Source organism: Lepisma saccharinum, chromosome 6 (assembly GCF_977018435.1).
Source record: "Lepisma saccharinum chromosome 6, izLepSacc3.1, whole genome shotgun sequence".
In the NCBI taxonomy this organism is placed as follows: Eukaryota; Metazoa; Arthropoda; class Insecta; order Zygentoma; family Lepismatidae; genus Lepisma; species Lepisma saccharinum.
The window spans coordinates 57224732-57252601 of NC_139234.1; the positions used below are offsets into that span (position 1 = coordinate 57224732).

Sequence of the window (27870 nt, forward strand, 5' to 3'; positions counted from 1 at the left end):
GTTTTTACAAGTAGTCGACTAAACCGAAAGTTTATTTTCAGATTGCTAATTCCCAAAGTATATCCCTTGGTGACAGTTTACTATCCTTCGGATACCGATAGCTTCTTAGTTTCGCCAATTTTTGACATTCGTACTTACCTATCTGGTTCGCGGAACATTCCGTGAATGGTTTTTGTAGCTATACATCCCGGAATCGGTGGGAAATTTAAACTAAAAAAATATTTTCGTTTGAAATTTTTGAGTCCAAATTTCCCACAGATTCCGGGCTCCGCCCCTGGGGTAATTAACCTACCGCCCCCAACTGCTAACGCGGCCCCGCCCTCGCTCCGGCTCCCCAGCTTTCTCTATACACTGACTCCCAGTTAAAGGCATGTTAGAAATTGGCCGGAGTCACCTGCCCCCAAATGAGCCCCAAACTTTTAAATTTGAAGAAATCCGTTTCCAGGATACGGAAAACTTACCTGAATTTCACACACAACACCTTCCCGATGTTAGACAATACCACAGGAACTTATTACGGTAAGTAGTTTCTTCTGTAGAAATGAAATGAAGAAATCTGTCCGAAGGATGGATGGTACCAATCACGGGAATAGTGAGGAATGTTTTTTAGACAAAGATGATAAATTGACACCCATGAATAATCACCCTCGCCAAAAATCCAAAACTCGAGCCTGGAACTTTGATGCGAGGTGTGTTTCTTGTTCTAACTATATCTGTGTGTTCTCGTTAGATTCATGGTATTTCGTGAGTAAATATGAAGAAAGTAAATTAATAAGACAAGTGGGTGGAAGGGACTGGAGAATCGTAGCTATGGAACCATTGAGAAGATATCCTTCGCCAAGATAGAGAATTTGTATATCCCTTGTGATAGAGAACCTATTAGAAGAATGAAAGGTCAGATTAAAATATTAAATTTGATGTGTATCCATATCGAGAACGAGACATTGTAACGATTGAAAAATTTTTGGCAAATCTTTTTAATATTTAATAGCCCTCGTATAAATTCATTTGGAGTTTTAATCTTTTGAATGTACATTTTTATCTTTTATCTTTGTTAACATTGTAACGCAGTTTCGGCCCAACGAGAAAGAACGCAAAGCAAGTAGAAGCTTGCGTTGTTTTTCTTCCTTAACAACAATGAGTTCTTTTCGTTCGGCGCTGCGTGGGTTTGTAAATAAGTTTAGCTTGCATTGTGTTTCTGGATATGTCTTTTGGAAAGGGTAATTGTTAGATGCTAAAAATAACTTTTCAGTTTGTCGAAATCTTTTGTTGAGAAATAGGATTGCGCAATCTCGCAAGTATAAATATCAGCGTTCTCGCTGGCAGATTCAATGAGTATAGCAGTAGATTCCGGAATCGTTAGGTGATTAAATCGCTTGTCGAGGTCCAGGGCTGGGAGAACACAGGCATTGTGAGGGGAGTGGCTGGTCAGCTCTCCCTTCTACAATGTCCTGCGTTTGCCGTAAGCTACCTTTCTGGATTTGTGCTGGTCAGCATGATCCTTAAAGGGGACTTAGGCAGGCTTGTAAATAATTTGATTTATACATAATTAATCTTAATTATTTAAAATTTTGTTTCATAAATTCTATCGAAGTTGGCACTGGTCAGTGTGACTCCGGTATAAATTCAAGTTATACATCCTTCTCGTCGAGTTATTTGTTTTAATTCTTAAATCATTTTGAATTCTCCTGGTCAGGAGGTTCATTTAAATAAATTTGTTTCTTTGATACTTAAATCCGAGAGCATACCTCTGGTCAGAGGATGTCTCTTAAATCTAATAACTTATATAGTTTCACGTCCGTTTCTAAAGTCTGAATATCCGGAACGTTTATTGGTTTTTCTTATTTTGGTTTTATGTTAGATATAATTTTGAAACAGTTATAATAGGTGACCGGTCGAGTAAATGTTTTTATAGAAATTCGTTTTATGTAAAAGTCTATTGTTTTGCTTTTGCAATGTAAGTAGCCAAAGAGGGTAGACAGTGTCCCCTGTTATGTTATGGAATTCCAAGCGAACATTTGTAGTTTGTGGCCGAGAGATGGCTTTGGTAATTGGGTAGAGACAGGCTCCCCTTATCTTTAGTTATGAATGTTATTGGAGGTTGGCCCCGAAGAGGGTAGTATACCTCGAGAGTTCTAAAGAACATAATACTGAAGTGAAAATATGACAGAAGCAGAAATAGATATTTACGGAAAGATGTTATGCAAATTTTTCTTTTGTTTTGTTTCCAAGAAATTTTGTCGATCATTGCTGTTAATTTGTCACCTGTTTATTGAAACCAAGTTAAGCTGGGATATGGACTATATATATATATCTATATAAGAGAGAGCTCTCTGGATTGTATTTTATGAGAAAGCAAGTTTCAGTCTATGTTTTTTCGGAAGTTATTTGAACAGAAATTAAATTTTGGCATTGTAAATTTTTCTCGATCTGAAGATTGTATACTTTCTTTTATCCTAACATATATATGGATTAGTAAATAAATTTATAATCGTTATTTGGTATTTCTTTGAAGTAAGTTTGCCTAATAAGTATAAATTAACTGACTTCCTTTTGGTTGGAGAGGTGTCCCGCCGTTACTGGTCAGTGAGGCGGAGGCCTTATCAATCCAAAGGACGACAGAATTGATTATGCTGATTTCAATCGCGAATCGTATGAGTATCCTCACTGGTCAGTGGGATGCGGGTGCGATTGCGGTGGAGTTCAAGCATGAGAAAGGGCTAATATAATTTGAAGTCTTGGTTATGTAAGTGTAAATTTAACTTTTGATTATATTATTATCTTGAAACAGACCCTTACCCGAACTTTGGGATGCGGGGTCTCATGCCCCGCAGGAACTGAGCGTAGTCGTGGCATTTATATATTTATAACAGAAAGATATTTGGTAGGCAGCGACGCCCGGTCTTTGTCTGTCGAGGGGATCGAGCCGGTGTGTCGTGTGTCTTGGCAACGGGCTATCCGCCTACTTGTTGCAACATTACTTCCGACAATCTTCATCTCGTATTTCTGTTTGGCATCACTGCTCAATTTACAGTGATGTATACCCGTGACAGGTATACAAACCGCAGAATTGCAATATTGGTTTGGTTGTATACTCACAAGGCGCTTGGTGGTCAGACATCGAGGGCTTGCTTCAGTGCTTCTTCAATAGGGTCGTTACAACCCAGAAGTGTCCGTGACTGTACATCACCTCTTAATAGCAGGGGCAGCACAAGGTACATAGAGATTAGGTAAAGCCATCCGAAGATTGCCGATCTTGGACGAACGCGTGACGTCACCGGAGAAGCAGTGAGCTCGGCTGAAGCAGACGGCCCCTAGCATTTATATGGGAGATTCAGAGAGCGAAAGTATATTATTACTTCTAGGAGGCGGAAAATAATAATTGTCATCCTCCAAGATTGTATTGAGGCATCCTTTTAATGATTATTAACATAATTGAAAACGCGCTACTTTTAAAAGGGGACAAAGTACATGTGAAAAAATGTATTTTGAAAATCCATATCCCTGAAACTTTCTGACCGATGCGCTACAAAGAAAGTTGCGTGTTCTCCTTTAGAATTTCGTCATTTTACAAATCGTAATATAATTTTAACAAAATGTGGCATGCTAAAGAATTAAGAGTTTTAAAAAATAATTTATTAATAAACTTAGTTTATTTTACTTCGCTTATCAGTCACATATGGCTAATCTCAAAGATGACGATGCGTGATGATATGATGAAATTGAAGAAAGGAAAGTAGATCCATACCCGGGCGGGGATTCGAACCTTGGGGCCCTTGGCATCGTAAAGCGTTGTGCTAACCACTTCGCCACAGAGGTCAGCATTACAAGGAAATAAATAGAAAATGGCATTTATGTTTTAATATGCGAGAAACATTTGCGAGGAGGTTATTGAAGTAACAAATAATTTTTACAAGACGTTGTTATGAAAATTATTAATATATCTGAAATATCGAGAGTTGACCTTTCAGTCTCTAAATGTACTTTTAGGGTTACGCAACAAAACCTTTACTCAAAATCGCTAGTGTAAATATATAAGCTATTAAAATTTAAAACTTATTCCTGTTCGAAAAAAGAAACTGCCAAGACAAATTAATATTTCGTATAAATACATACTGTATATTTTTCTTTCATGAGGCCAAGAGAGTATTTGGAGGTGACGGTGGCTTGGGAAGGCTATAGCCCCGGATCTCGATCTGCAAAAGGGGCTTCGAGTGGGAAAACATTGCTATGAAATAGTCCAGAAGAAGGGGCGAAATGATTTTTTTAAATGGCTGAATAATACAAAGATATAAGTGGACATTTGACAAGCTTAGTCTAAAACTTACAACTGAAATCGTACGTGTGTGTGTGTGTGGGGGGGGGGTGGCTACGTGAGGTAGCAGAGGAATATGATTCACAATACTAAAATTAAAATAAATATGTGGGAACAATAGAAATCGAAATATGTTGCAGCTAGTGACGGCGCAATAGTAAAGATGGAGGGGTAAATCATATTTTCCCGGGGCAATCATGTTTATTATTCCGTTACATACGACACAAAAATACATATTTTGGCTAAAAGAGCATTCATTCATTTATTTATTTTTGTCGTTTTACTGGGGGCAGATAAGAGAGAGAGAGAGAGAGAGAGAAAGAGAAATTGTCGAACGAGAATAGGGGGGCGTTCCTGCCCCCCCCCCGTAGTGTGGTAACTGTCTATAGCTATGCTGTAGAAGAATGCACCAATTAATACGCTATTAAATAAAACTGATACTTTTGAAACTTTTAATCAAATTATTTGTGAACTATGATTTAAATTTAGAGAGAGCACATACCTGTTTAATTTAATTTGGATGAGTTAACTTCTGAAGCCTGCCATTTCCGAGCCTTCTTCCGGTGGAACTGCACTGCCCTTTGAACCCTAAGAGCTGCGTTCAGGTGGCGCAACGAGCAGAATACTAATTAAAACAAATATGTGACAAATATATATATATAAAAAAAACAACGTGTTGAAGCTATTGACGACGCCAAAGAAAAGACAGAAGAGAAGCGTGGAGAGTGCAGTGATATTTTACGGGAAGCAGTCACGTTTATTACACCCTTGCATTTATATGCAATATTAACAAGTTCTGCTTCTACGTAGATCTCGCACAATGGCTTTTTCACAAAAATGGGCAATCCCGCATTTTTTTATATCAATCAAGCTGTGATATTTTAGATTTCTTCCGTTAGTTTTCTGATAATAGTTTTCACAGCTTTCCATAGCATTTAGGCATGATTTCAGTCGACAAGAAGAAAATAATCTTATTTCAAAACATAGAGCAAAAAGAAATCCAACGCGCTTAAGTAAAAACTCCCTTACATTAGAAGCCTGGAGAGAACAAAACAGGGTTTCTTGAAAACCATTTTACACATTTGAATCAACTTCGTGATAAATTGATTAGAAAGGATGAATCTTAACAGTAAAAGTTGTCAAATATCTCAATATTTGCATAAGGAACCAGCCTTTTCCGTGCCGAGAGTTTCGACGATGACGTAATGCATCCACGGACAACTGCGCATACTATCTGCGCCGCCGAGCGAGCACCCCCTGGGGGCAGCACCCCCAATTTTCTTCCTCACCCCCTTTACAAAACTTATTTTCAACCCAATTATATGTTATATTACTTTATCCTATTAAAACTACGTCGTCACTTTGAGCGTAGAATGTTATATATTGAAGTGATACCGCTATTATTGTATTCAACAGGTAATCCATTGGTCCTGAAAGAGAGATGGCATTTACTTTCCTGTAGTGGCGGCGATCTATACAAATATCAGCGGCTGTTGTCATTCTTTCAACAACATTGTTGTTAAGAAATGTTTGTACTTGTGTTTATTCCAGTGGCGTTTTCGATAATTGCCTACACCTCAATGGGAGTTGATTCACGTTTTTTTAAACGTTCTTGATTAAAAAAGTGTTTTTTTTCGCGTACTTGTTCTTCCTCTATTCTCAAAATTGCACCGTGACAAAAAATTTAGATGCTTTCAGTAGATCATCGGGTTGTGCCGGGAAATCATTTAACGCGAGTTGTATCGCGATTGTTGTTCTTCCGTTATTGTTGCTGTTTAGTTTATGCACATTTCTATGTTAGGGAAGCAGTCTGATAATTACATGAAACTGACTGCATGATTTTGTATTTTTTGTACGTGTTATTTTTTATTTTCAAATAGTAGAACTTCAGATTGCATAGTAATTTTCTTTTACACAACGCAGAATTGAACACTCAGCAGTGGTCTCTGATATTTGTACATCGTGAAAAAGTACAAATGACAAAACTGTTTATCAACAAAATGTTAGATGTTTATGGAAAGGATGTAAGATGAATCTAGTTTCTATGCCTGAACTTGCTACCAACGCCAAAGTATTTTCAATTCACTTTCAATTTTGTGATTTGTATAACAACAGCAAACAACAATAAAGGTAAAATTTAGTTCACTGGAAAGATATGAAATCTTACTCTGCCCCGGAGAAAAATCCTGCGGGCGCCCTTGCATGCATGTTTGATGTTTTCTATATTTCCAACATCGCACCCCCTCAGCACCCCTAAACAGGGGTGCCCACCCCCCCCCAAGGCCCATGACATACTCCCCCCCAAATGGTGGAACATATCCCCCCGTTTATGCAGAATTAATTACTCAAATTATTTTTGTCAGACAAAATTTGCGGAAAAATACTTTATAATACCAGAGGTGCAACCACGAATTTTTGTCTGGGGGAGGGGCAAGTACCAGGATAACATTAATAATATCTTTATTGTTATTATTATTATTACTACTACTACCAGTAGTAGTTGTATCAAAGATGTTATTTTCCTCATAAATTACGCAAAAAGGGGGTTAGAAGTCTGTGTTAAAGCATTTGTTCGGAACAAACTGATTTTTTTCAACACCGTCAATTTCACATGAGCTAATAATGGAAATCAAGCACACAAAATGTATTTTTGAACGGCAGAAATGAATGATAAATTCATTCCGAAGATGCACGTGTAACTTTCATGTACAACATATGTTTTACACATATGCAACATGGAGCGACATAAAATGGAAAATACGTATGCAAATACATTACATCATAGAAGACAAGAAGAATGCGAGCTAAGCGAGCAAGATAATTTTTAGACCCAATTTTTACAATTGAAAATAATATTGATTAATAGGGCGCAAATAATTTCACTGGACGCCATGGCATTCTCTGTTTTACAATCTTTTACAACTTTTTTTTTTAGATCATTCGACGCCCATGCCCGACTCCCGCCGCCCATAGCTACAGCTCTGAACTTGATGAAAACGAGAAAAGCAGATAATGCGAGCGAAGGAAGCAGGAAAATTTTACAAAATGAATTTTCATATGCATAAAATTTGAAATCGAAGGCGTAATTACTCCTCTCTGCCCTCCCTGCAGGTGCCCTTGGCCGTCAATGTTTTCCCTCCTTGCTACCCTAGAATTGATTTCCGTCGAAGGGTTGGGTGGGGGGGGGGGGGGCAATGACCCCCTGTGGTGGCGTCACTGGACAATACAGACACATCTAAGTACGCGTAATATATGTTTACTTTAGATACTTTAGGCTCACTGCCATTGTTAGTCAACCTTATTCTGCACAGTTTGTCTGCCAGACTAACCTTGTATTAATGCAAATACCACGCCCCTCCCCCTCCATCCAAACCGATTCTTAAGGCATAAGAGGTGGTGTTTCATTTCAACCCTATCGCCGCGATCACCCACTGGTAGGTAGAAAAACTATACATAATAACCAAAACTAAAAATCAATAACAAGTCAATCAAACGATACGACCCCGCCCCCATTTCTGTGTGAATATATATAGAATTGTCCCCCCCAAAAGAAAATATTTCCATGACGCATGCATAAAATTTGAAATCGAAGGCGTAATTACTCCTCTCTGCCCTCCCTGCCATGGCATTCTCTGTTTTACAATCTTTTACAACTTTTTTTTTTAGATCATTCGACGCCCATGCCCGACTCCCGCCGCCCATAGCTACAGCTCTGAACTTGATGAAAACGAGAAAAGCAGATAATGCGAGCGAAGGAAGCAGGAAAATTTTACAAAATGAATTTTCATATGCATAAAATTTGAAATCCCTGCCCCGAAATGATTATTCCTGGCACCTGGCGCCGCCGCTGCTTCATAGGATTCGTCATTCAAGTAAAATATGGATTCATAGGCGCCGACTCCATGGGGCTTGGGGTGGCTCGAGCCCCCCCAATGTTAATGGTGTAAGGACAGAGCCCCTCAAATAATTTTGCTTAAGAGGATCTAATGTATTATTTTGCTTCTCTTGTAAAGTTTACTCTGAATTGTGCCACATGAACTTAACTTTAAATACACCATCAAATTTGGGGAGCTGAAACCGCTAAACCATCAACTTGGGGGGGGGGGGGGGCTATGAACGGAGACAGCAAACCACATGACTTATTACTATATACTAAGTACCTATATAATTATGAGTATTCTTAACATTTTTACTAAAAAAGAGTTTCAAATAACGAGGTGACATGACAATTATACCAGTATGTTGTTTGGTGAATTCTGAACAATTTGAGGTCGTAAACACGACTTTCAGGCAATATTGATATGTACGAGATTTAGTTATCCTCGAAATCTCTTCCTCTAGTCCAAAGAATAAGGGGGGAAAAAATCTAGTCTTTGAGTTTATTTAACACTGGCTTGCAGTAAAGTACGCAAGGAAAGCTTATGAAAAGTCTGTATTGCGAAAGTGGGAACGGCTATGATCAAAGGCATTATTGGTAAAGCATGGCGTGCTATGTGTTTATTTATTATTGCAAAATTAAATTTAAAAAGTAAAATATTGTAGCAAGAACAAAAAAGTAAAACTATTTGCCTACGATTTGTGTTAGCATTTATGTAAATAATTAAATAAAACTGTTAAATATTGTAAATATTCGTTATTTTTATGGATACGTCAACATTAAGGTTCTTTGCACCCGTCCTTTCTTTACAAGTCTGTTGCGGACATTAAAACACACCCATGCCCTCGCCGGGACTCGAACCCAAGACCTCCGGATCAAAGCGAGTTGAGACGACCACCCAACACGCTCGGCTACTGAGACCGGTATAAAACTGTTATGTTGGCCTCTTAATGTAAATACATAGCCTACTTTTAAATAAAAAGTTAATTGTTATCTAAAAAAACAAATGAGCAGACACACGTTTTTCATGTTACATTTCATTTGCATGAGGAATATAATAGCTGCTTAAAAACTGCTATACGAAGACGTAAGTTTTATTTTTTTAAAAAGGGAGGGAGTGAGTCATTCATTCATTTATTTCAGTGATCAGAGCCCCCCCACCCAATAATTTTGACAAGTCGGCGCCCCTGTATACATGTAAGGGGTGACCCTTTTCGAAGACACCCCAATGTCAACTAAAAGTAAGTATATAATATAGTCAGTCAACCTCCCTTCCACGTAGTACACCCTAGACTGCATCTTGCAGACTAGCGAAGCTCTGGCGTCTGGACTCACGGCCAGTATAACCTCTGTAGGGCCCTTGTTGTTTGCTGTCCTTATGGATTGCGATTGTGCCATATCCCTCTCATCTTATCACCATTCATCCTGATATTCCCGATTAGCCAGAAGTGGCAGAGACGGGAAGTAAAAGAATCAAACAAACATTAATTAAGTAAAACATTTTACTTTCCTTGCAGTGGTCTTCGCCGTAAGAGGTGGTTCGCCTGATGCTAGTTCACGGTATGACCCACAGATGGTGGGAGCGAACAGGAGGCAGTGCGATCGCAGAAGTGCGCCACCTCCGAACCGAGTGAATACGACGGTCCGTCTGCAGAATCTTCGTAAGCACATGAAGCGGCTGGAATCTGTCAGAAGTTTGCCTCTAGACGCATATATTGTGACATCGGATGATGAACATCAGGTAAAGAAATGTAAATAGTCCATAAAAAGAGTCAAATATGACTGCATTGAACTGAAAGGAATCCAACCGGGGGCCATAGACATAGGCGTAACTTGCACCCCCCCCCAAAAAAAAATTGCATGTTCATTAAAATTTACAAGTGTGATACTTTTGTTAATCTCCTCGGACCTGAAAATCAAAGTAATGAGTAATTTTTATGGTTTCGCAAATCTAACAGTTGTTTAGCAAAATAGTGCTGCATGTTATTTTTATGAGAGAAAACATTTTAATTCGCCTGCTCCCCACCCCCAAGTTCGATTCTACCCACTCCAAAAGTTAGGTCCTAAATTACACCCATCAACATAACACCTAAGAGAGTGTAATGCATGCAAGAGTTATGTTACGGCGAGCGTGGAGTGGGAGCAATTTTCCTTAATAAAGGAAATAGTCAGACATGAAAATATGAAATGTAACACTGGATTAAAAGAAAAGTCTCAACACTCCGCTTTCCAGCCATATTCCTTCTCGTTGTAATTTCTGAGCATGATCAGTATGTAACATTGTTATTCCTACACATAGAATTTCCGAGGAAAAATGTCATATCTACTAGTAAATATAATCATTTACATATGTACTTGGAAATTAATGTTAATGAAGGTTTCACCAACAAATGTCAATAAAAATGTATGTTCAAAGTGTATAAACAGAGCATATAATTTGTGTGAAAAGAGAAAAACATGCTGTTTCATGCAACATTGTTATTCGTACAGGCAAGAGTTTCAATCTTCCTCGCATACAGCGCCACTGCTATTCGGGCGAATTCTTGCAGTTTGCAACTTCGTAACAAGTTTGAACATGCAGACGTGCTCCCCGCCAAGTGAAATGCTGGCGTAGGTATTGTTGTTAGATCGTCTATCTATCAGCATGTTCAAAATGGTCAAGGTGAAGGAACTTAGTTCCGTTCTGAAGGATGTTATTATAAATTTGGCCCTTAGAGGTTATTCGTTAAGAAAAATTGGACAGTCAATAAATCACACTCCACAGTTCAATACATAGTAAACAAATTTTGAGAGGGAGGTTCAACACAGGATGTGCCGAGAAAACCAAAAGAAAGACGGTTGAATAAACGTGATGAACGCTTTATTTTAAAAAGAGTGCGAGAAAATCCCCGACTAAGTGTTCCTCAGTTACGACCGTTAGTAGAAAATGTTGCTGGCAAGATGATGTCCAATCAAACTGTCCAATGTGCCTTGTGGAAGCATGGATATCATGGCAGAATACCACGAAAGAGGCCATATGTAAATAAGGTGAATCACAGGAATTTCATTTGTGAAAGAGCACATCCACAAGGACCAGGAATTTTGGGATAGTGTCGTATGGTCAGACGAGTCCAAGATTAATATGTTATATACGGGTCAGATGGGATAAATAGGGTCTGGAGAAAATCAAATAAAGACAATGATCACATTAACACAGTCCCAACAGTTAAACACGGTGGTGGGTCATTAATGATTTGGGGCTGTGTGTCGTCCAAAGGTGTTGGTACTATCCAGTTTATTGATGATATCATGGATGCATATGTCTATTTGGATATATTGAAGAACAATGTAAAGCAGAGTGCCCAAAAAATGGACATCCTGCCTATCTAGATTCCAACATCGATGTGTACGAATAAGAATGTTACATACTGTATATGAATAGAGGTTTCACATGCTGCCTCTCTAGATTCCAACATCGGTGTGTACGAATAAGAATGTTACATACTATGAATAGAGGTTTCACATTGTACTCTCTTCTATTCCGAGACTTCCCTGTATGTACGTTTGTCATTTATTTATTCTTCAACCAGCTGCCTCATGACATAAAACTGATAACTCCAAAAAATAAACAAATACAAGCAATAAAAAATATTTGATAGAGAGAGCTCTCTGCAGTTTCACAGAATTAATGGAACAAGACAATATAACTTAGAAACATGCTCAATGTGTATATACACTTCACAAGCAAACCTCATGATAGTTGAACTAAACAGCTTCCCCCCTCCCCCCACCTGATATTCCAGCATAATTATAATAAATCTTTTTCTTAAAAAAGAATCTTATTCTTATTTTGATGCAAAGCCAATGTACTGAACAATATGCATTTTATTGTTATTCTTATTTTAATGATTCAAGGCCAATGTACTAAACAATATGTATTTTAATTGTATTCTTATTTCAATGATGCAACAATGCTAATGTGTTTTTATTTTTATTGTTGTGTAATGAAGTGTATTTTTCAATTTTTACTTTGGTGTAGTGATGTAATGTACTACACAATGTTTCTTCTTTTTTGTTATGATGTACTAAACTAAATACTAATTTATTTTGTATCTTGACATTCTCCATGCACTTTTAATCAAGGGTCAACGGAAGAAAATGAAATTCAACTTACAAATAGGGGGGGGGGGGGGGGGCAAGCAAGGTAAATTTTTTCCAAGGGGTTCAAAAGAGAGATATTTTCACCATAATAGTGATGTCCTCTCAAATCATTCAGAAATAAAACCACACATTGAACATAAATAAATATTTTTTGAAGTTGGTTAATATCTTAGAGCAATTCAGTTCCAAATTTCCTTTTTTTCTTTTTTGGAAGACAATATTGAAACAAGAAACCTGTTGTAAAGTGATATTCATGTGCTTATTGCTTGACACAATTAGCACCAATTAACTCACTCCATGCACACTCCTGTTCAGAACATGGGTGTTTGTGTTTGATCTTTAATTTATTTCATCATTCATCCTTGACATTGCAGTTAACTTCATGTGGTATAAAAGCAATGTTACAGAACAAAATAATAATGAAAAGAACTTGGGTTATTCTTTGTAGATGTGTCATTTAGTATTAAAATAGAGTTTGCAAAACTTGTTTTTTTGAGACCCATTGAAATTGTTTTTCAGAGTGAATATGTAGCAGACCATGATAAGAGGCGAGAATTCATTTCAGGATTCAGTGGAAGTCAAGGTGATGCAGTAGTGATGCATAATCTTGCAGCCCTTTGGACCGATGGCCGTTATTTTCTCCAAGCAGATAACGAGTTAGACTGTAACTGGTTGCTGATGCGGAGTGGGCAAAGTGGGGTAGGTACGTTAGACCTGGAGAATCATCACTAGTAGTTTTATCGACTTCTTGTCCATATACATGTATGTGTTGTGTTCACAAAATAGTGTAATAATCTCTTAGGTCTTTCTAAGCATGTTTTTAAATAATGAAACAAGATTTCTCAGCTTACCAGCCAGGTTAAGTTGGTGTTAGAATCCAACGTTTTGAGTGCATACATTGCTCTCATCATCAGGAACTCGGCCAGGACTCGGGAATCATTCCAATGTATGCACTCGAAATGTTGGGTGCTAACATCGATTTAACCTGGCTGGATACCCAAAAACTCTTGTTTGAATCATGTCACCAGGAAAGCTATAATTCCTACTTTAGATTCTGAACAGTCTTCTGAACATTTGAGAAATAGCTCAGAAATAGCCTATCCAGAAGTTACCTGGTGGATAGCTGAAAATGAGTTATGCTAGGTCTAAATAGCATGGAAATCAATATGGAATGGTCCTGACTGATATCCCGAGAGAATCTCTTCATTATTTGCTGCCAGGAAAGCTTCAAGGAGTACTTTTTTAAAGCATTTTTGTTTTGAAAATTATTTTTCTCTTTTACATAATCCTGTGTTCCTCATAAGCTATGTGCAGTGGATCCAGGAATGTAAATCTCTAGCCCTCATCTTCATTTACTCAACATTTATTTTTTATCAAACTCTATCCCAAATATGTTGCAGGGTTTTATGCCCATCAACCCCTACTTGGGTACATCACTGCCTATGTATACCATTTGCTGGATATACAGTCTGTCTCAGGAGTCTGTGGAACAATGCTGTGCATAAGGGTACAGGAGAGGAGAAAGCAAATGGCCAGAGCAAATGCTGCAAACTATCAGAAGCTGCAGTTGCATTGCTCCCTCCATGCACTCACTCACCCTCTTACATGTTCCTTGGTCGAGCCCTCTACTTACACAGAGGGCTTGTTTTGTTCTCTTGCTTCACAGACTCCTGGGACAGAGTATAGTCCCAAAGTATTGGCTCCAAGGTTTCAAATTGCTTTTGTCTGTAAAACTGAACAAGCTCTCATATAGTAACATTGGTTGAAAGTACCATTTACATTCTGTGTATTATCTCCACAAAATGTGCACTACTATGATGGAACCTATACCTGTGAATATATTGTAAATAGAACATTTCTAATAATTAAGGTGATGGATTTTATATATATTGGAGACTTGGTCATTGCTGGTGCCAAGCAAAATAAAATGGTACATTTAGCAACAACAATTTTAGGAAGGTGTCATTTGGGGGTGATTTAGGGCTTGTGTTAGCTGCTTGGATGAAACGCATAAAGTAATAACGTTTGGTAACATTCTTCAGGCTTTAATTATTGCCATAATCTTCTTATAAAATAATAGTTTTTCATACACATAATATAGTTCATATCGGTGAGAATGTTGTGATTCACTTATATTTTATGTTGATGAAAGTACTTAAGTTCGGAAATGTTAGTTATTACTTTTTCCTTCCAGGTACCTGAGCTGACTCAGTGGCTGGTTCAGCAGTTGGAACCTTATTCCAGAGTAGGCGTTGATCCTGCTCTTGTTCCTAGTAGCACATGGGAAAGATGGAAAGCTGATTTAGGTAAATTAATTCATTCATTTGATGAAATATTAACATTTGTATTTGTATTTTTTGCATTTTTCTATTTTTCACTGCCAACAGTGGATGAGTGGCTATCACTGCATGCTACAATGCCAGAGGTCCCGGGTTCGAATTCTGGCCTGGGCATGAGTGTTCTTTGCGAGGGTCCTTCATCAATTTCATCCTATCATCACTCATCCTCATCATAGCGATTAGCCAAAAGTGGCAGAAATCAAATTCAAAATCAAATCAGAAAATCTTATTTGTCACTGCTGTTCTGCCACTTTTACCTAATTTCAATGATAGGATATTCACAAATGAACACCTTCCTGATTAGCCTTTCAGTGGACTTGAAAAAACAAATGAACATCTGTGACCAGCCCAGGGGTGCCCATTCCCTCCAAGGTCTATGATGCACTCCCCCTAAAAGGGAGAACATTTCCCCCTTCCCCCCCTTTATTCAGAATTTTTTCTATTTTTTTTTTCTTGTGCGACAAAATTTGCAGAACAATATAATAGACATGTTTAAGCAATGTTTGCTTACTTTAGGTATTGTTTACAATATAGACATTTACATGTATGTGTATATTACTTTGACGTTAATTGAAATAACATTTTACGTAAGTGATAATAACTTCTTTGCAAAGTTGTTGCAACAAATTTATTGATCATTTCCTCTTTTTGAACCACTTTTAAAACTTCAGACTCGCAGAATGGATTTAAGGTAGACATTAGCCAATCATTAGCCATACCAGGGGCACTGAAACTGGGGGGCCCGGGGCACTGAAACTGGGGGGCCCGAGGCCCCCAGTCTTCCCTTGCCCCCCCCTATAAGGGGCCCAATGTATAACTTTGAACACTATTTCATTTTGTAACAAAATATTATTTGCGAGTTGGAAATTTGGTAAATTATTTGAGGACTCTATGGGGAAATTACTCAGGATTCTGCTCAGAAATGGGCATTTTACTCTATTTCAGTATTTCTTTTTCCAAATACAGTTAATCAAGGAAAACAGATTGTATGTCATGATTAGGTACCAGAATAGAGAAAGAAGCATGGGAATACTGTAGTCCTAGTGTTCTTGAGTGAGTCAGTCCATTGAAAAATAGGTAGGTTTTAAACACGAATGTAAGCTACTTTTAACTTCCATTGTCGGCTTCTGTTGATGCATCGGTTACCTCACCTCACCTTTCTGAGGTGCAAAAATTTGGAATGTTTTGGCTATCATTTGCTTTCGAAAGAAAGAAAAGAAGGGAATGACAAAACAAATTGATCGTCTTCCTTCATTATAAAGCAGTGAATTGTGGTGGGTGGATGTTGTTGAGCTCTTGTTGAGAAAGGAGAATTGAAAAAAGAAAAACTGGAACACTTTTTGACTATTTTAAGACGAAATCAAAAAATGTGAGTAGCAACTTTGTTTGCAAACTCTTATATAAATCTTAATTGGCTTATTAGATCTCATCAACCTATTAATTATAAACTTTATTATTATCATTATTATCACATGTAAAACACTTGCTTTGCATCCATCCCAAAATGTAGTGCTATGTACAGTAAGTGCCTCTGATGGGGATATATAACTACAAGGAGCATGGTTTCATGCCTGCAAACGGCATTAAAGTGACTTGTCCCTATCTCAGAGAACTAAATTATTTTTTGGAAATACCAGTAAGATAACAATTTGGTGGAATATTAATTACGCGCATCTAAATTGAACTATTATTAAACTAGGATGGTAAAATCAATAACGAAAGGTATATGTTTTTAATTTGTTATGATATTACCCTCATATAGTTTGGAAAAGTCTGTAAATGATATGCTATAGATATTCCATGTTCCGATTAGTACCCATGGTGCACAGTTAGGGTAATTATTCAGGAGTAGATTTTAAAATTTAGACCCCTAGGATATCCTTTGTTTTGCACCCTGCCAAAATTATCACAATCATCATCATTACTTCCATTAATTGCATGCTCTGTATTATAACACTTTTAAACGCGTCTGACTACCATGCTAAAGGTCCCGGGTTCGATCCATGGCCGGTTCAATTCCGGGAATTTTTCTAACGTTGGAAGCGGCTTCGGTGCCCACCCAGCATCGAATGACATGGGGAAACCCTGGGGGGTAAAGGTGATCAGGGGCATGATGCTGATCACATCACCCCCACTCATGACTGGATCAAGAAAGTGTGGGGCATTACCCCCACACCCCCTATACGCCTTCATGGTGTGGTGCTAAGCACAGGGGACTACTTTACCTTTACCTTTTTAAACTTTAGAATATAAACACATCTGAGCAAAAAAAATGACTTGAATTTAGACTTGTATGGGTTAATATGCAGTACTGAAAAAAGAAGTTATGTAAATGCTAGAAACTCTTCCTTCTACCTTTTTTCATGGAAAAGCAAGTAAAAGGACTTGACATGTTGATTTATTTTGCTATTATTACAAATTTAAGGAATTTCAATAATCCATAGTCTTAGTCACTTCTGCCTCTTCAGCGTTTCATTTTTGTGCAGCCCCTAGGCTACAGCCTATGATAGCCTAGTAGCAAATACCCACTGCTACTATTTGAGAAAAGCAGAAAGACTAGGGTGCTTGCTTTTACACTATATTTTTCTCAGTCTTAACTTTGTGGCACTGTGTTAAGTAGATGAGGAGAAACTGGATAATTTTAATACTAGAGGAACCATGAAATATTTCATTGAATGTTGTTTCCTTTCGTAAAAGTCGAGAAGTTGAAAATATATTGCTTTGCAAAATGCAACTGTTTTGTTTAATCAGGATTAGTAAATTTCTTACTCATACGTTATGCCTGTAAACATGTGTGCTACTTCATACTGCATTACTGTGGCTAGTGTCACTTATACAATGTGCAACCAATGCTAAAAGATATGTTTGTGTGTATATGTGTGAGCATGTGCGAAGATATTAAATTCCCATAAAGAATTGTGGGAAAAGTACAGTATATAAACAGTTCATGATAATCAAATTTTGAATAGAAAGTTGCAGATAAAGTATTATGTTACATAATTATGTAATCACAAAGTAGAGATTTTTGTCCAGCTCAAAAAGTTCGACATGCAAGGTGTTTCAATAAAATGGTAACTGAACAAGGTGTGTTTTGGATACTTTCAGTTATCTTTTTATTGAAACACCCTGTACCTTGATAGGTATATTATTGTTGTTAGAGCCAGTAATTGTAATAACAAAGTTTCCAAGGTTAACTCAAGTGTGTATATTCTTAGGTCTTTAATTCGGATTCTTAAATTAAAAAAAAAAATGTACACCCTTTCTGCCCCCATCCCCTGCAAACTGAAATAAATCAGTCTATATTCTTTGCTTAGTTTTGGTTACCCCGAAAGGCCTATGGGCCATACACGAGCATAGTCTGTTTTAGTGATTATTATGACACTCATTGTGCAGAGCAACTTGTCACTGGTATGGAGATCAGAATTTTATAAAGTACCTGCAAATTTGGAAAGGTCTAAAACTGGTCAAGCAGACGGTTTGTCTACTTGACTAACCTTTGATTAATGCAAACAGAATGCCTCCCTCCTCCCTCCTTTAAGAACTGATTCTAAAGACATACGAGGTGTTTCATTTCAACTCCATCACCGCGATCATGCACAGGTAGTTAGAAAAACTAACGAAACATTCCCCCCCCCCTTCATTTTTGCATGAAGATATACAGAATTGGTAACTAAATTATAAAAATTTGTCCTCCCAAAAAATTCCCATGATGCGGGCGCATCATGAATCTTCCCTTGTGGGCACCCCTGGACCAGGCTAGGACACATCTCCTGAAATCTCTGGTGGCGAGATTGTATGTGGACCACTCTATATGCTCAGCCACCAAGGTGTCATGTTAACATTCAAAGCATTTCATTCATAACAAAGATGTATTAATCTTAGCTTTTTTTTCAATTGCTTACAATAGAAATATTAACATTCTATTGGGAAGAGGATGTTACAATACTCATGGTATTTTTATAATTTTACAGCTGTAAAAAAAGTTTTGATTCTTTAATACAGGGTGACCAATAAGTCAGTTGGCACTAGCAGTTATGAGATGCCCGTTTGAGTTGCCAACTGACTTATGGGCCACCCTGTATATTCATTCTCTATCTGCTAATAGAAAGTTTGCCGTTGAAAGTGTTTCATTATTTACCTGTTGTACTTGCAACTGCTCTTGAGAATGTTCTTTGTTGTTGTTGCAGAGCCATACAACATATCGCTGGTTATGGTGAAGAACAATTTGATTGACAAGATCTGGCGATCACATAGACCTCGAAAAAATCCTACCCCTATGCAAGTATGGGGTATAGAATATGCTGGTAATGTCTTGGATTACTAATTATTTTTCAGTCTGTTAGTCAGTAAATATGCAATCTGATTGTCGTTACACACTACACACTATACACCATCATTTTCAAATTATATTTTTGAAGGTGATAGATCGGATTGAACCAATAACAATAACCAATATACTACCAACAAAAGATGCAATCTTTTCTCTTTTTAGGAACCAGGACCCTGAATGTGATTTGCTCACATCATTAGCTATTGGAATTTTACAATTCATGTGTTTTTGTCTTTGATAAGAAACTAGATATTAAGTTTTTAAAACCAGGGCCCATGAACAGGCCCGACCCCAGGATTTTTATGTTTATTTATATGTTTTCATTAAGTGTCAGATTTTATTTAATTCTTGATTTTAAGATTTCACACTTATATTAATTAGTCTTGCATTCGTGTTTTAGCTTTTATTTTGTATATATTGCTACAAGGCCCATACCAGGATTTTTTAAAAAGGAAGTAGGTATATCCGAAAATGTGGAACAAAGAGAAGATCAGAAATGCTGTGAGGTTGATTGAATTATTTTATTTTGCATTGTTTTTGTACAAAGTTTGTCTAATTGCGATGATGAGGATGAGTGATAATATGATGAAATTAATGAATATTACAGCAAGAGCTATAAATACAGTTGTAGAGTTCCTATAATATCATCCAAATTAACTGGAAAAATTCAACTTGCTGATACAACTCCCCTCCCTCATTTAATTATCATTGAGTCCCAATGAAGCGCATCTGAAGGACTAAAATATGCTTGTTCTTGTACTAATAATTCCAACTTCACTAACTTGCTTTATATGAACTACGTATTTTGAAGATGTAGGCTTTAGGTATGTGTTTATTTTGCATCACAGATTAATTGATATTATGACAGGGTGTCTACCAGTCAAATCAACGGATTGGTCAAGAAAGGTAAGAAATTATGCTTTAGGTCAAGAACCTTTGCTATTTTTTACAGTATAGTGAACTTACATTGCTATATACCTGTACAGTGATTTGATAAAATTGAATATTTGGAAATCTAAAATTACATATTTTCTTAATTACCAACTATACCTAAGTATAGATTAAATAAATGTTAGAATAAGAAAAAATAGGTCAAGAAAAAGGAAAGATAAGTCAAGAATTTTGGATTTGTTATTTTGGTAGACACCTTGTATAATCTGAAAGTATTCTACATATACACACCCAGTCTTACCATATAGATATTTCAAAGCTCTGAATGAAATAACAGAATATACTTTAAAGATATCATATCCTATGCATATGCGTTAGGTGGATATATTGTATACACAAAGCACAAAATGACCACCTTTGACATACACATAAGACCTAAGTCTCTGTGGCAATCATCAAAGTCTTCCACTGCCTTTACAAGACAAGTGGTTCAAAGTGACAATACTGCATTATATCTTCTTTCAAATCATGTCTTGAAGTACAGACCACAATTTCTAGTCCAGAGAGCCGAGGCCTGTACTGCCAGATGATCCATCTGAAGGGGAAAGTTGAGCATATTTGTCTCAAGCCACTGCTGGGTTATTTGAGCCGTATGAGCTGGTGCACAATCCTGCTGAAAACTCCACTCCCGGCAATGGAATAATATTGCTTAGATCCTTGACCATTGTCTCCAGGACTGTGTCGTGGTACACTCGGGCTGATGTTTTTACCACTTTCATAATGTCCTATTTCCCACCACACCATGATTGAAGCAGAATGTGGTCCCTACTAACTTCTTGTGGCATACAACCTGTCATTCTGCAAGTTGAAAGCTGCCTCCATGATAATTCTTCTGTGCCAATTTATGCTTCATGATCCAATAGGCACTTTGCCTTTATTGCTTTCTGAGGCTAGAAAGTAGTCTGTATATTGTTTGTAGGCTTTCAGTCCCAGGTCACTTTGCAATATATAACCAGCCAAATTCCTGGTACTTTTTTTTTTTTTTTTTTTTTTTACTGAAGGTATGTGCGAGGTTTGTTCAAAAAGTAACAGACTTTTATTAATAAAAAAAATGGTGTATTCAGATACCACAATCTTACATTAATCTCCTTCAAAGTAGTCCCCTTGGGCTGCCACACGCTTCTCCCAATGGTTCTGCCACTGTTGGAAGCAGCGCTGGAACGCCTCTTTCGGGATTGCATGCAGCTGGTCAGTCGCATTTTGCATGATGTCTTCTCTGAACTGAAATCTGGTTCCTTTCAGGTGCATTTTCAGCTTGGGGAAAAGCCAGAAATCACATGGAGCCATGTAGGGAGAGTAGGGTACCTGACGAAGCACAGGTGTGCTGTGTTTTGCCAGAAAAGTCTGTATCTCCAAGTGGAGTTTCTTCTGCAGCTTTGGCACGAACTTCGCTGAGATTCTCCTGAGGCCCAAATCATTAGTCAAAATGGAATTAACAGATCCAATGCTGATGCCCACCTCGTCTGAAAGTTCTCTGATCCTGATTCGACGATCCTGCATCACCAGGGTCCTCACTTGGTCAATGACGATCTCATTTCTGGATATTGAGGGCCTACCAGAATGTGCTTCACTCTCCACTGACGTACAGCCATCTTTGAAGCGGTTTTACCACTCCGCTATCTGTGTGGTGCCCATTCCTTTGTCCCCGAAGGCCTGTTGAATCTTGCGGGTCATTTCCATTTGGGATTCTCCAAGCTTCACACAGCGTTGTTCAAGTTCTTCAGTCATTTTGTGAAAAACAAAACTCTGACACTACTCACTTACACGTCCTCACTTATCGGCAGTCTGCCGGTGACACACTGCTTCTGCAGGCAAAAAAACAACAACAAAATGCACATTAGTAGCACCTACATATGTGCATCAAACCATGCCTCCCTAACTACATTTGTTTTTGCAAAAAAAACTAAGTTCTGATACTTTTTGAACAAACCTCGTATGTACATCAATAATTGTGTTATATCTTAAAATTTTGAATTTACAGTTTGTTAATCAATATTGATTCGTACCAATTAATCTGTTCCAATCCATATTGTTTTTGTTCTTGCAACTTTAGAAAAAATGTTAATAATCTAAATGGACATAAACTTTTGTTCTCGTCAGGACAAAGCTGGGAAGACAAAGTGGCTACAGTAAGGCAAGATCTCAAAGACCAAGGTGCTGAAGCGATGGTGGTGACATCTCTTGATGAAGTGGCCTGGCTTTTGAATATTAGAGGCAGAGACATTCCTTACTATCCAGTGATTCGAGCTTACGTTATAATAGCACTAGACAAATTGAATCTTTACATTCCACGAAACAAGCTTACAAATGAAACAAGGACACATCTGAAGAGTGACAACTGCTTTGGTGGTGGAAACTGCACCAGGTAAGTAAGTATCCAAATGTTTTCAATATAATACTATACTATATTATGCTTTTGTAAACTTACAATGGTTTCTGCCATTGGAGACCAAATTATTTATTTAGATAGTCATAGTATAATTAAAGAACATTTAGATATTGCTTTTTACTACTTAATAATATTATGTACTATTTAATCCTTCATACACTGAGGTAGATAACATATGCAAAAATTAATAGTAGTATGATACATAGAGACACATAGATGTATCTAACAAGGGGATCTGAAGTAGCCTTGACTTAACAACTGACCCCTTTAGGGGAGATCGACCTCTTCTTTCATCAGAGGTAAGGGAGGGAAGATAGCGTGGGCGTAGTTAGGTATGGGCTAGAGGGGGCTAAGCCCCTCAGAACCAGCCATTAGCACCCCTAAACGCATGTGACATATGCATAAAATAATTAAGGAAAGAGAAACTGCACACAGAAATTAGAAAATTCTCATGAAACTTTCATGTGTTACTTTTGTGGTGTGGCAGTCAGAAATAAGGAAAGAATTTCAAATTATGTGCTAATGTAGAATACAATGAAAGTTGAAGTGCATGTGCCTTTACGGAGATCATATGTTCCGAACAAGATTTCAAAAAAAATATATCACCATTATTTCTTTCGATCTTCCACCTTGGAGTGCTAGGTAAACATTGTTACATTCAAACAATAGCGGCGTTGCAACCAGTGTTTACATAAATATAGTCTTTCAACAATGAGTTCCTAAAATTGTGTTTTTTTTTTCGAATATGAAATAGAAAAGCAGTCATTTTAGAGACTAAACAGATTAGCAGATTTGATAGGGAAATGGTGTCAGTTCAAAGAAACGAATTTAGTTTCTGTGGATGTGTCTTGCGTGGGGGAGGAGGGAACTTTTAAAGATGTACACCTACACGTGAATGTGTCCCATTCCTATAGAAGCAATTCAACCGTGCATAATGGTTTACTTAAATGATGATCACAGTTCATTGGCGAAATCACTCTTTTCCAAGTCTCTGTTGTGTGCATTGCACCGCGACACCAATATGTATGCAGATGTGCTGGATTTATTTGGATTTTTCATTGCACGAAGGTGGTGCAGTCAGTTGACAGTTGTGTTCAACTCTCCTAGTGACTGGTGAATCTTGTGGATCACTTCTAGGGATGCTGCTCTAGGAATAGATTCATTCTTCTGGAGGTAAGAAGAAGTTTATTTGTTGTTTCAAGTAACCCACAGGTAGATTATCGTGGAAGGACACATGCTTATGCTGGTTGTATAACAGCAAGAAATCTTAATCATATTTTGGAGATTGGAAATTATCGAAAAATCATTATTTGAAGTTGTGCTCATATTGTTTGTGAAATTAAAGCACAGATGATAGAACGATCATTCCTTTTAATAAAGAGTTTATTGATAGTAAAAGTCAGGCATCAAGCAAACAAGCTTAGGCTATTGAATTTGAGAATTTCAAAGAATGCATAGGCAAAGTGATCATGTAAAACCTGCTTCGAATGTCATAATTAGTTTTCTTTTAAAGTCACTAGGCCAGTGTTATATAAAAGTTACTTGGTTGATGATCCTCATTTAGGAGTCTAGTTTTCAGGATAATTACATAATATTTCGCCTATAGATAGCAACTTTCTACATCCTTCGTGCCATCATTTATTAGTGCATGTTCTTTTTTTATATTTTGTTTCATTCAGATCTTGTTTTCAGGCACAAATGGTAATTATTTTAATAAAAAAATGAATTTATCATTAAGCCTACATAGAGACCAAGAATAGCGCACCTTTCGCGAAAATTCAGTAACTTGCGAGGTTCTCAATTTTGTAATACAGTGTCCGTTCTGAAAGTATCCGAATTTATTTATTTGTAAACAATTTATTGATGACAATTACAACTGCTGTCAATATTCTTTAATGTAGGCACCTTCAGCCTCAATACAGTGAGTATAAAGACTTTTCCACTGTTCACAGCAGTCCTGGAAGTCCTTGACTGACACCCTCTTTAATGCTGCAGTCGTGGCAGCTTGAACCTCTTCAATTGACGCAAAACGCTTCCCCTTAAGCACTCTTTTGACCTTGGGAAACAAAGAAGTCAGCCGGTGCCAAGTCCAGACTGTAAGGGGGATGAGGCAGCGTTGCCATGCGTACGTTAGCCAAAAACTCACCTACCAAGAGTGCTGTGTGAGCCAGCGCATTGTCGTGGTGAAGCACCCACCTGTCGGCGATGTCAGACCGGACACGCTGGACCCTCTGTCGGAGACGCTGAAGCACTGTTTTGTAGTAAGCTGCATTCACGGTGGTCCCAGCAGGAACAAACTCTTTGTGCATGACCCCCTTCGCGTCGAAAAAGACAAGGAGCATTGTCTTCACCTTTGATTTTGACATCCGAGCCTTCTTTTGACGAAGGGATGCAGGGGTGTGCTATTCTGAACTTTGTCTCTTGCTTTCAGGGTCATACTCGAATAGCCAGGTTTCATCCCCGGTTATCACTCAGTCGAGAAACATTTCGTCACCATCCACACGTTCCACAATTTTGCGGGCAATTCGCACACAACACTGCATTTGATCGCCCGTCAAAATCTTCGGAATCATTTATGCACAGATTTTGCGCATGTTCAAGTTTTGGGTAACAATTTCAAAAACTTGCGTTTTCGCCAGTCCCACCTCGTCTGCAATCATCTGGAGACTTAAACGCCTCTCTTTGTCTAACAGAGCTTTCACACGGGCCACATTTTCCTCCATTTTTGACGTTGTTCTTCCTCGCCGTAAGCCTCCTGTAGGATGGTTAAAGTCTCCGTAAAGTATTTTTTCAATTTAACCAAAATTTCACAGCATAGCGCTGTTCCAAAGTGTGCTCCATTTTCACCAAATCCACAAACTGCAAATTCTCGATGCGACGTTTTTTCCGTGTACACAACACGAGCGATTGCACCTCAACCACTGCTCGCAGGCAACTGAGCGAGGCCTTGTTTTGAAGGTTAAGGTCCCCACTGCCACCTGGCTCAGTTTACCTGAACCCTCGACCGTTTCTTGCGCCGCGCTGCGGACAGTTCGGATGCTTTCAGAACGGACCCTGTAGTCCATAATTCATAGTTTCCTTAATTCACTTTTTCAATAGATATTTCTTAAGATCCGAAAGCATCATAATATCTATAGTGTTCCAGCTTAGTGCACTTAATTTCAGAGTCCTATATGTATCTACATATAAAAATGGCAGTGTCTGCTGCCACATTCTTTTTCTGCTGGAACCTCAAAAAAGATGTGCGTAGCAGCAGACTCGGCCTTTGTCTTATCGTGATTTCATGATGCTATGTATGCAATTACGTCTGTAACACATACTGTGAAGTTGTATCGATTACTTTCACAATTATTTTTTTAAGATTATGTCCCTTAGCATTCTTCTAATATAAACCTAAATGCTCTCATAGTTAGGTTAGATTCTGTTAGCATTAAAATAATATCGCTAAATGCTTTCTAAAGAAAAAGGGTCTAAATTACCTGTACATACATTCATTCCCACTAATCATAAACTTGCATTTCTCTCGTCCCAATCTGTTCTTAAGATTTGTAACATCCTCTTAGCAGACGAATTACGTGGCAGGAGCAAATTTGAAGCTTATTTTTACTGCTGAGACGTGTGTGGCAGCAGACTCGGCCTATAAAAATACACATTATTTCATTAAGTTTTTTTTTATACGTCGCTACTCACTAAATGTTGGCAAAACTTATACATTGCTGTTCATTCTTATTTGGTTTCTGATTTGCCAATAGGTGGTACAAACAACAGCAAAGGTATTAGGAGGATCTATGTCGAATTGGGTTAGAAATCCTGCATGCTCAAGGGCAGTTTTGATAAGGCACCTGAACTTCCTCGAGTTGAACCAGGAAGTGGGCGATTTTTAATCACCAAGGCCATTTTGCAAAACTAATGCCAAAAGAGTTTGTGTGTGGATTTTGTCAGCACGAAATTGATGGGTGGAAATGAAATTGTTTTCTGTTTTCAGTATTTTACGTTGATTTGCTACCTAGATCAATTTTGTGAACTGACAAACACGAAGAACCCGACCCCATGGTAAATTGGTTTGCATAACGTGCCTTGAAGTCAAATACCTGGGGTTAGAACTAGTGTTGGGCGAATTGAAAAAATATTGTGAATGTGATATCAACTAGACTATATATCATCACGATTTATTGGTGATACATATCGTGTTGGTGATATATCGTCACAATATTTTGCCGATATGTTTATCATGTTGGGGACATATCGTCATGATAATTTATATATATATACTCAAAGTGTCGTCGATCTTTTATCTACCGTCTTGAAAATGCGACTCAGATCGCGAAATATTGAATTATTTCTATTTGTGTGGTAAGTGTTTACTGTCTCCTTCATTATTTGTATTTATCCGCCCTTCTGGCACCATTTCTAACCCTATTCCTGTATATATATATATATATATATATATATATACTGTCGATGATATATCGTCATGGAATTTTGGTGATATATATCATGGAGACGATATATTTCCAATATTTCCAACACCTCAAGACTGAAAAATATTCTATCGTATCGTGTTTGATGATATTTTCTTGACGATATATCACGATATCAAATATCCGATATCATCCATTCCTAGTTAAGAGCCTAGTCTAGAAAATAAAATTGTGTCATTGTCTTCATCCCACTTTCATCTATCGAATCTTTAATCTTTATCATCACAACTAACCGAGAGTGGTAGAAGAGTGACGTGAAATAACAAAAATAGAGCCTTTGGTGTCAGCTTTTGAATTTGAAGCATTGTTTCTTCAATTAATAGCGACAATAGACTGTGACAGTGATGTGAAATGCTTCTTATTTTCTAATCCAGCATTTAAGGAGTTCTCGGTTGGGTGGATGCACATAGTTATTCGGATCCCACTTTAAACTGTAGGTCCAGCCCCGATTAGCCTCTCGGTGTATAAAGTGGACTTGAAAAATTACTTCTGCCAAATTCGTGGCAGTTAGTTATTGATCTTAAGTTGCATTGTTGCAGAATATGTGAATAATAGGAATGTTGAAAGGAGCTTTTAATTTTTACAGATTTATATTTTTGTTGCGTAGGGTTGCTTTTCTATCATATTTGAGTAATCATGACGATAAAGATGAGTAATGATGTGATAGAAGGGTACTCATCAATGCTCAGACTAGTATTCGAACTCGGGATCCCTGTCGCGATGTGCTAACCAGTCCTCCATGAAGTTCGACAATTTTTACATAGAAACTTACACATCTTCCTTACATATTTTATTACCTACGACACTTCCTACCACTCCCTCTTATAATAAATACTAACCCTTCATTTCAAGAACACAATATTTACACAATTCGCTTGTCATTTCATGTTGAGGCACAAATTCTATCACCCAGAATTAACATTTAAAAATTGTAGGTCCAGTGTAGCTTAATCATTGTGAATTCATGTAAATTAGTAAACATTTAAAAGTTAGACATTATGAATCTGAGTACAGAAAATTCAACTTGTATATCATAATTGCCATGCCC

General features: G+C 37.6%; 1 protein-coding gene across 2 annotated transcripts in view; it reads left to right on the forward strand.

Moving 5' to 3' along the window:
* LOC145988796 (xaa-Pro aminopeptidase 1-like) overlaps positions 1–27870 on the forward strand; it is a 110926-nt gene that overhangs the window by 59929 nt on the left and 23127 nt on the right. For both annotated transcript variants that reach the window (XM_083123984.1, XM_083123983.1), the window contains exons 2-6: positions 9710–9933; positions 12852–13031; positions 14527–14638; positions 18859–18975; positions 22053–22317. In XM_083123984.1, the coding sequence (XP_082980110.1) occupies positions 9710–9933; positions 12852–13031; positions 14527–14638; positions 18859–18975; positions 22053–22317 (898 nt within the window). The remainder of the gene's footprint in view (positions 1–9709; positions 9934–12851; positions 13032–14526; positions 14639–18858; positions 18976–22052; positions 22318–27870) is intronic.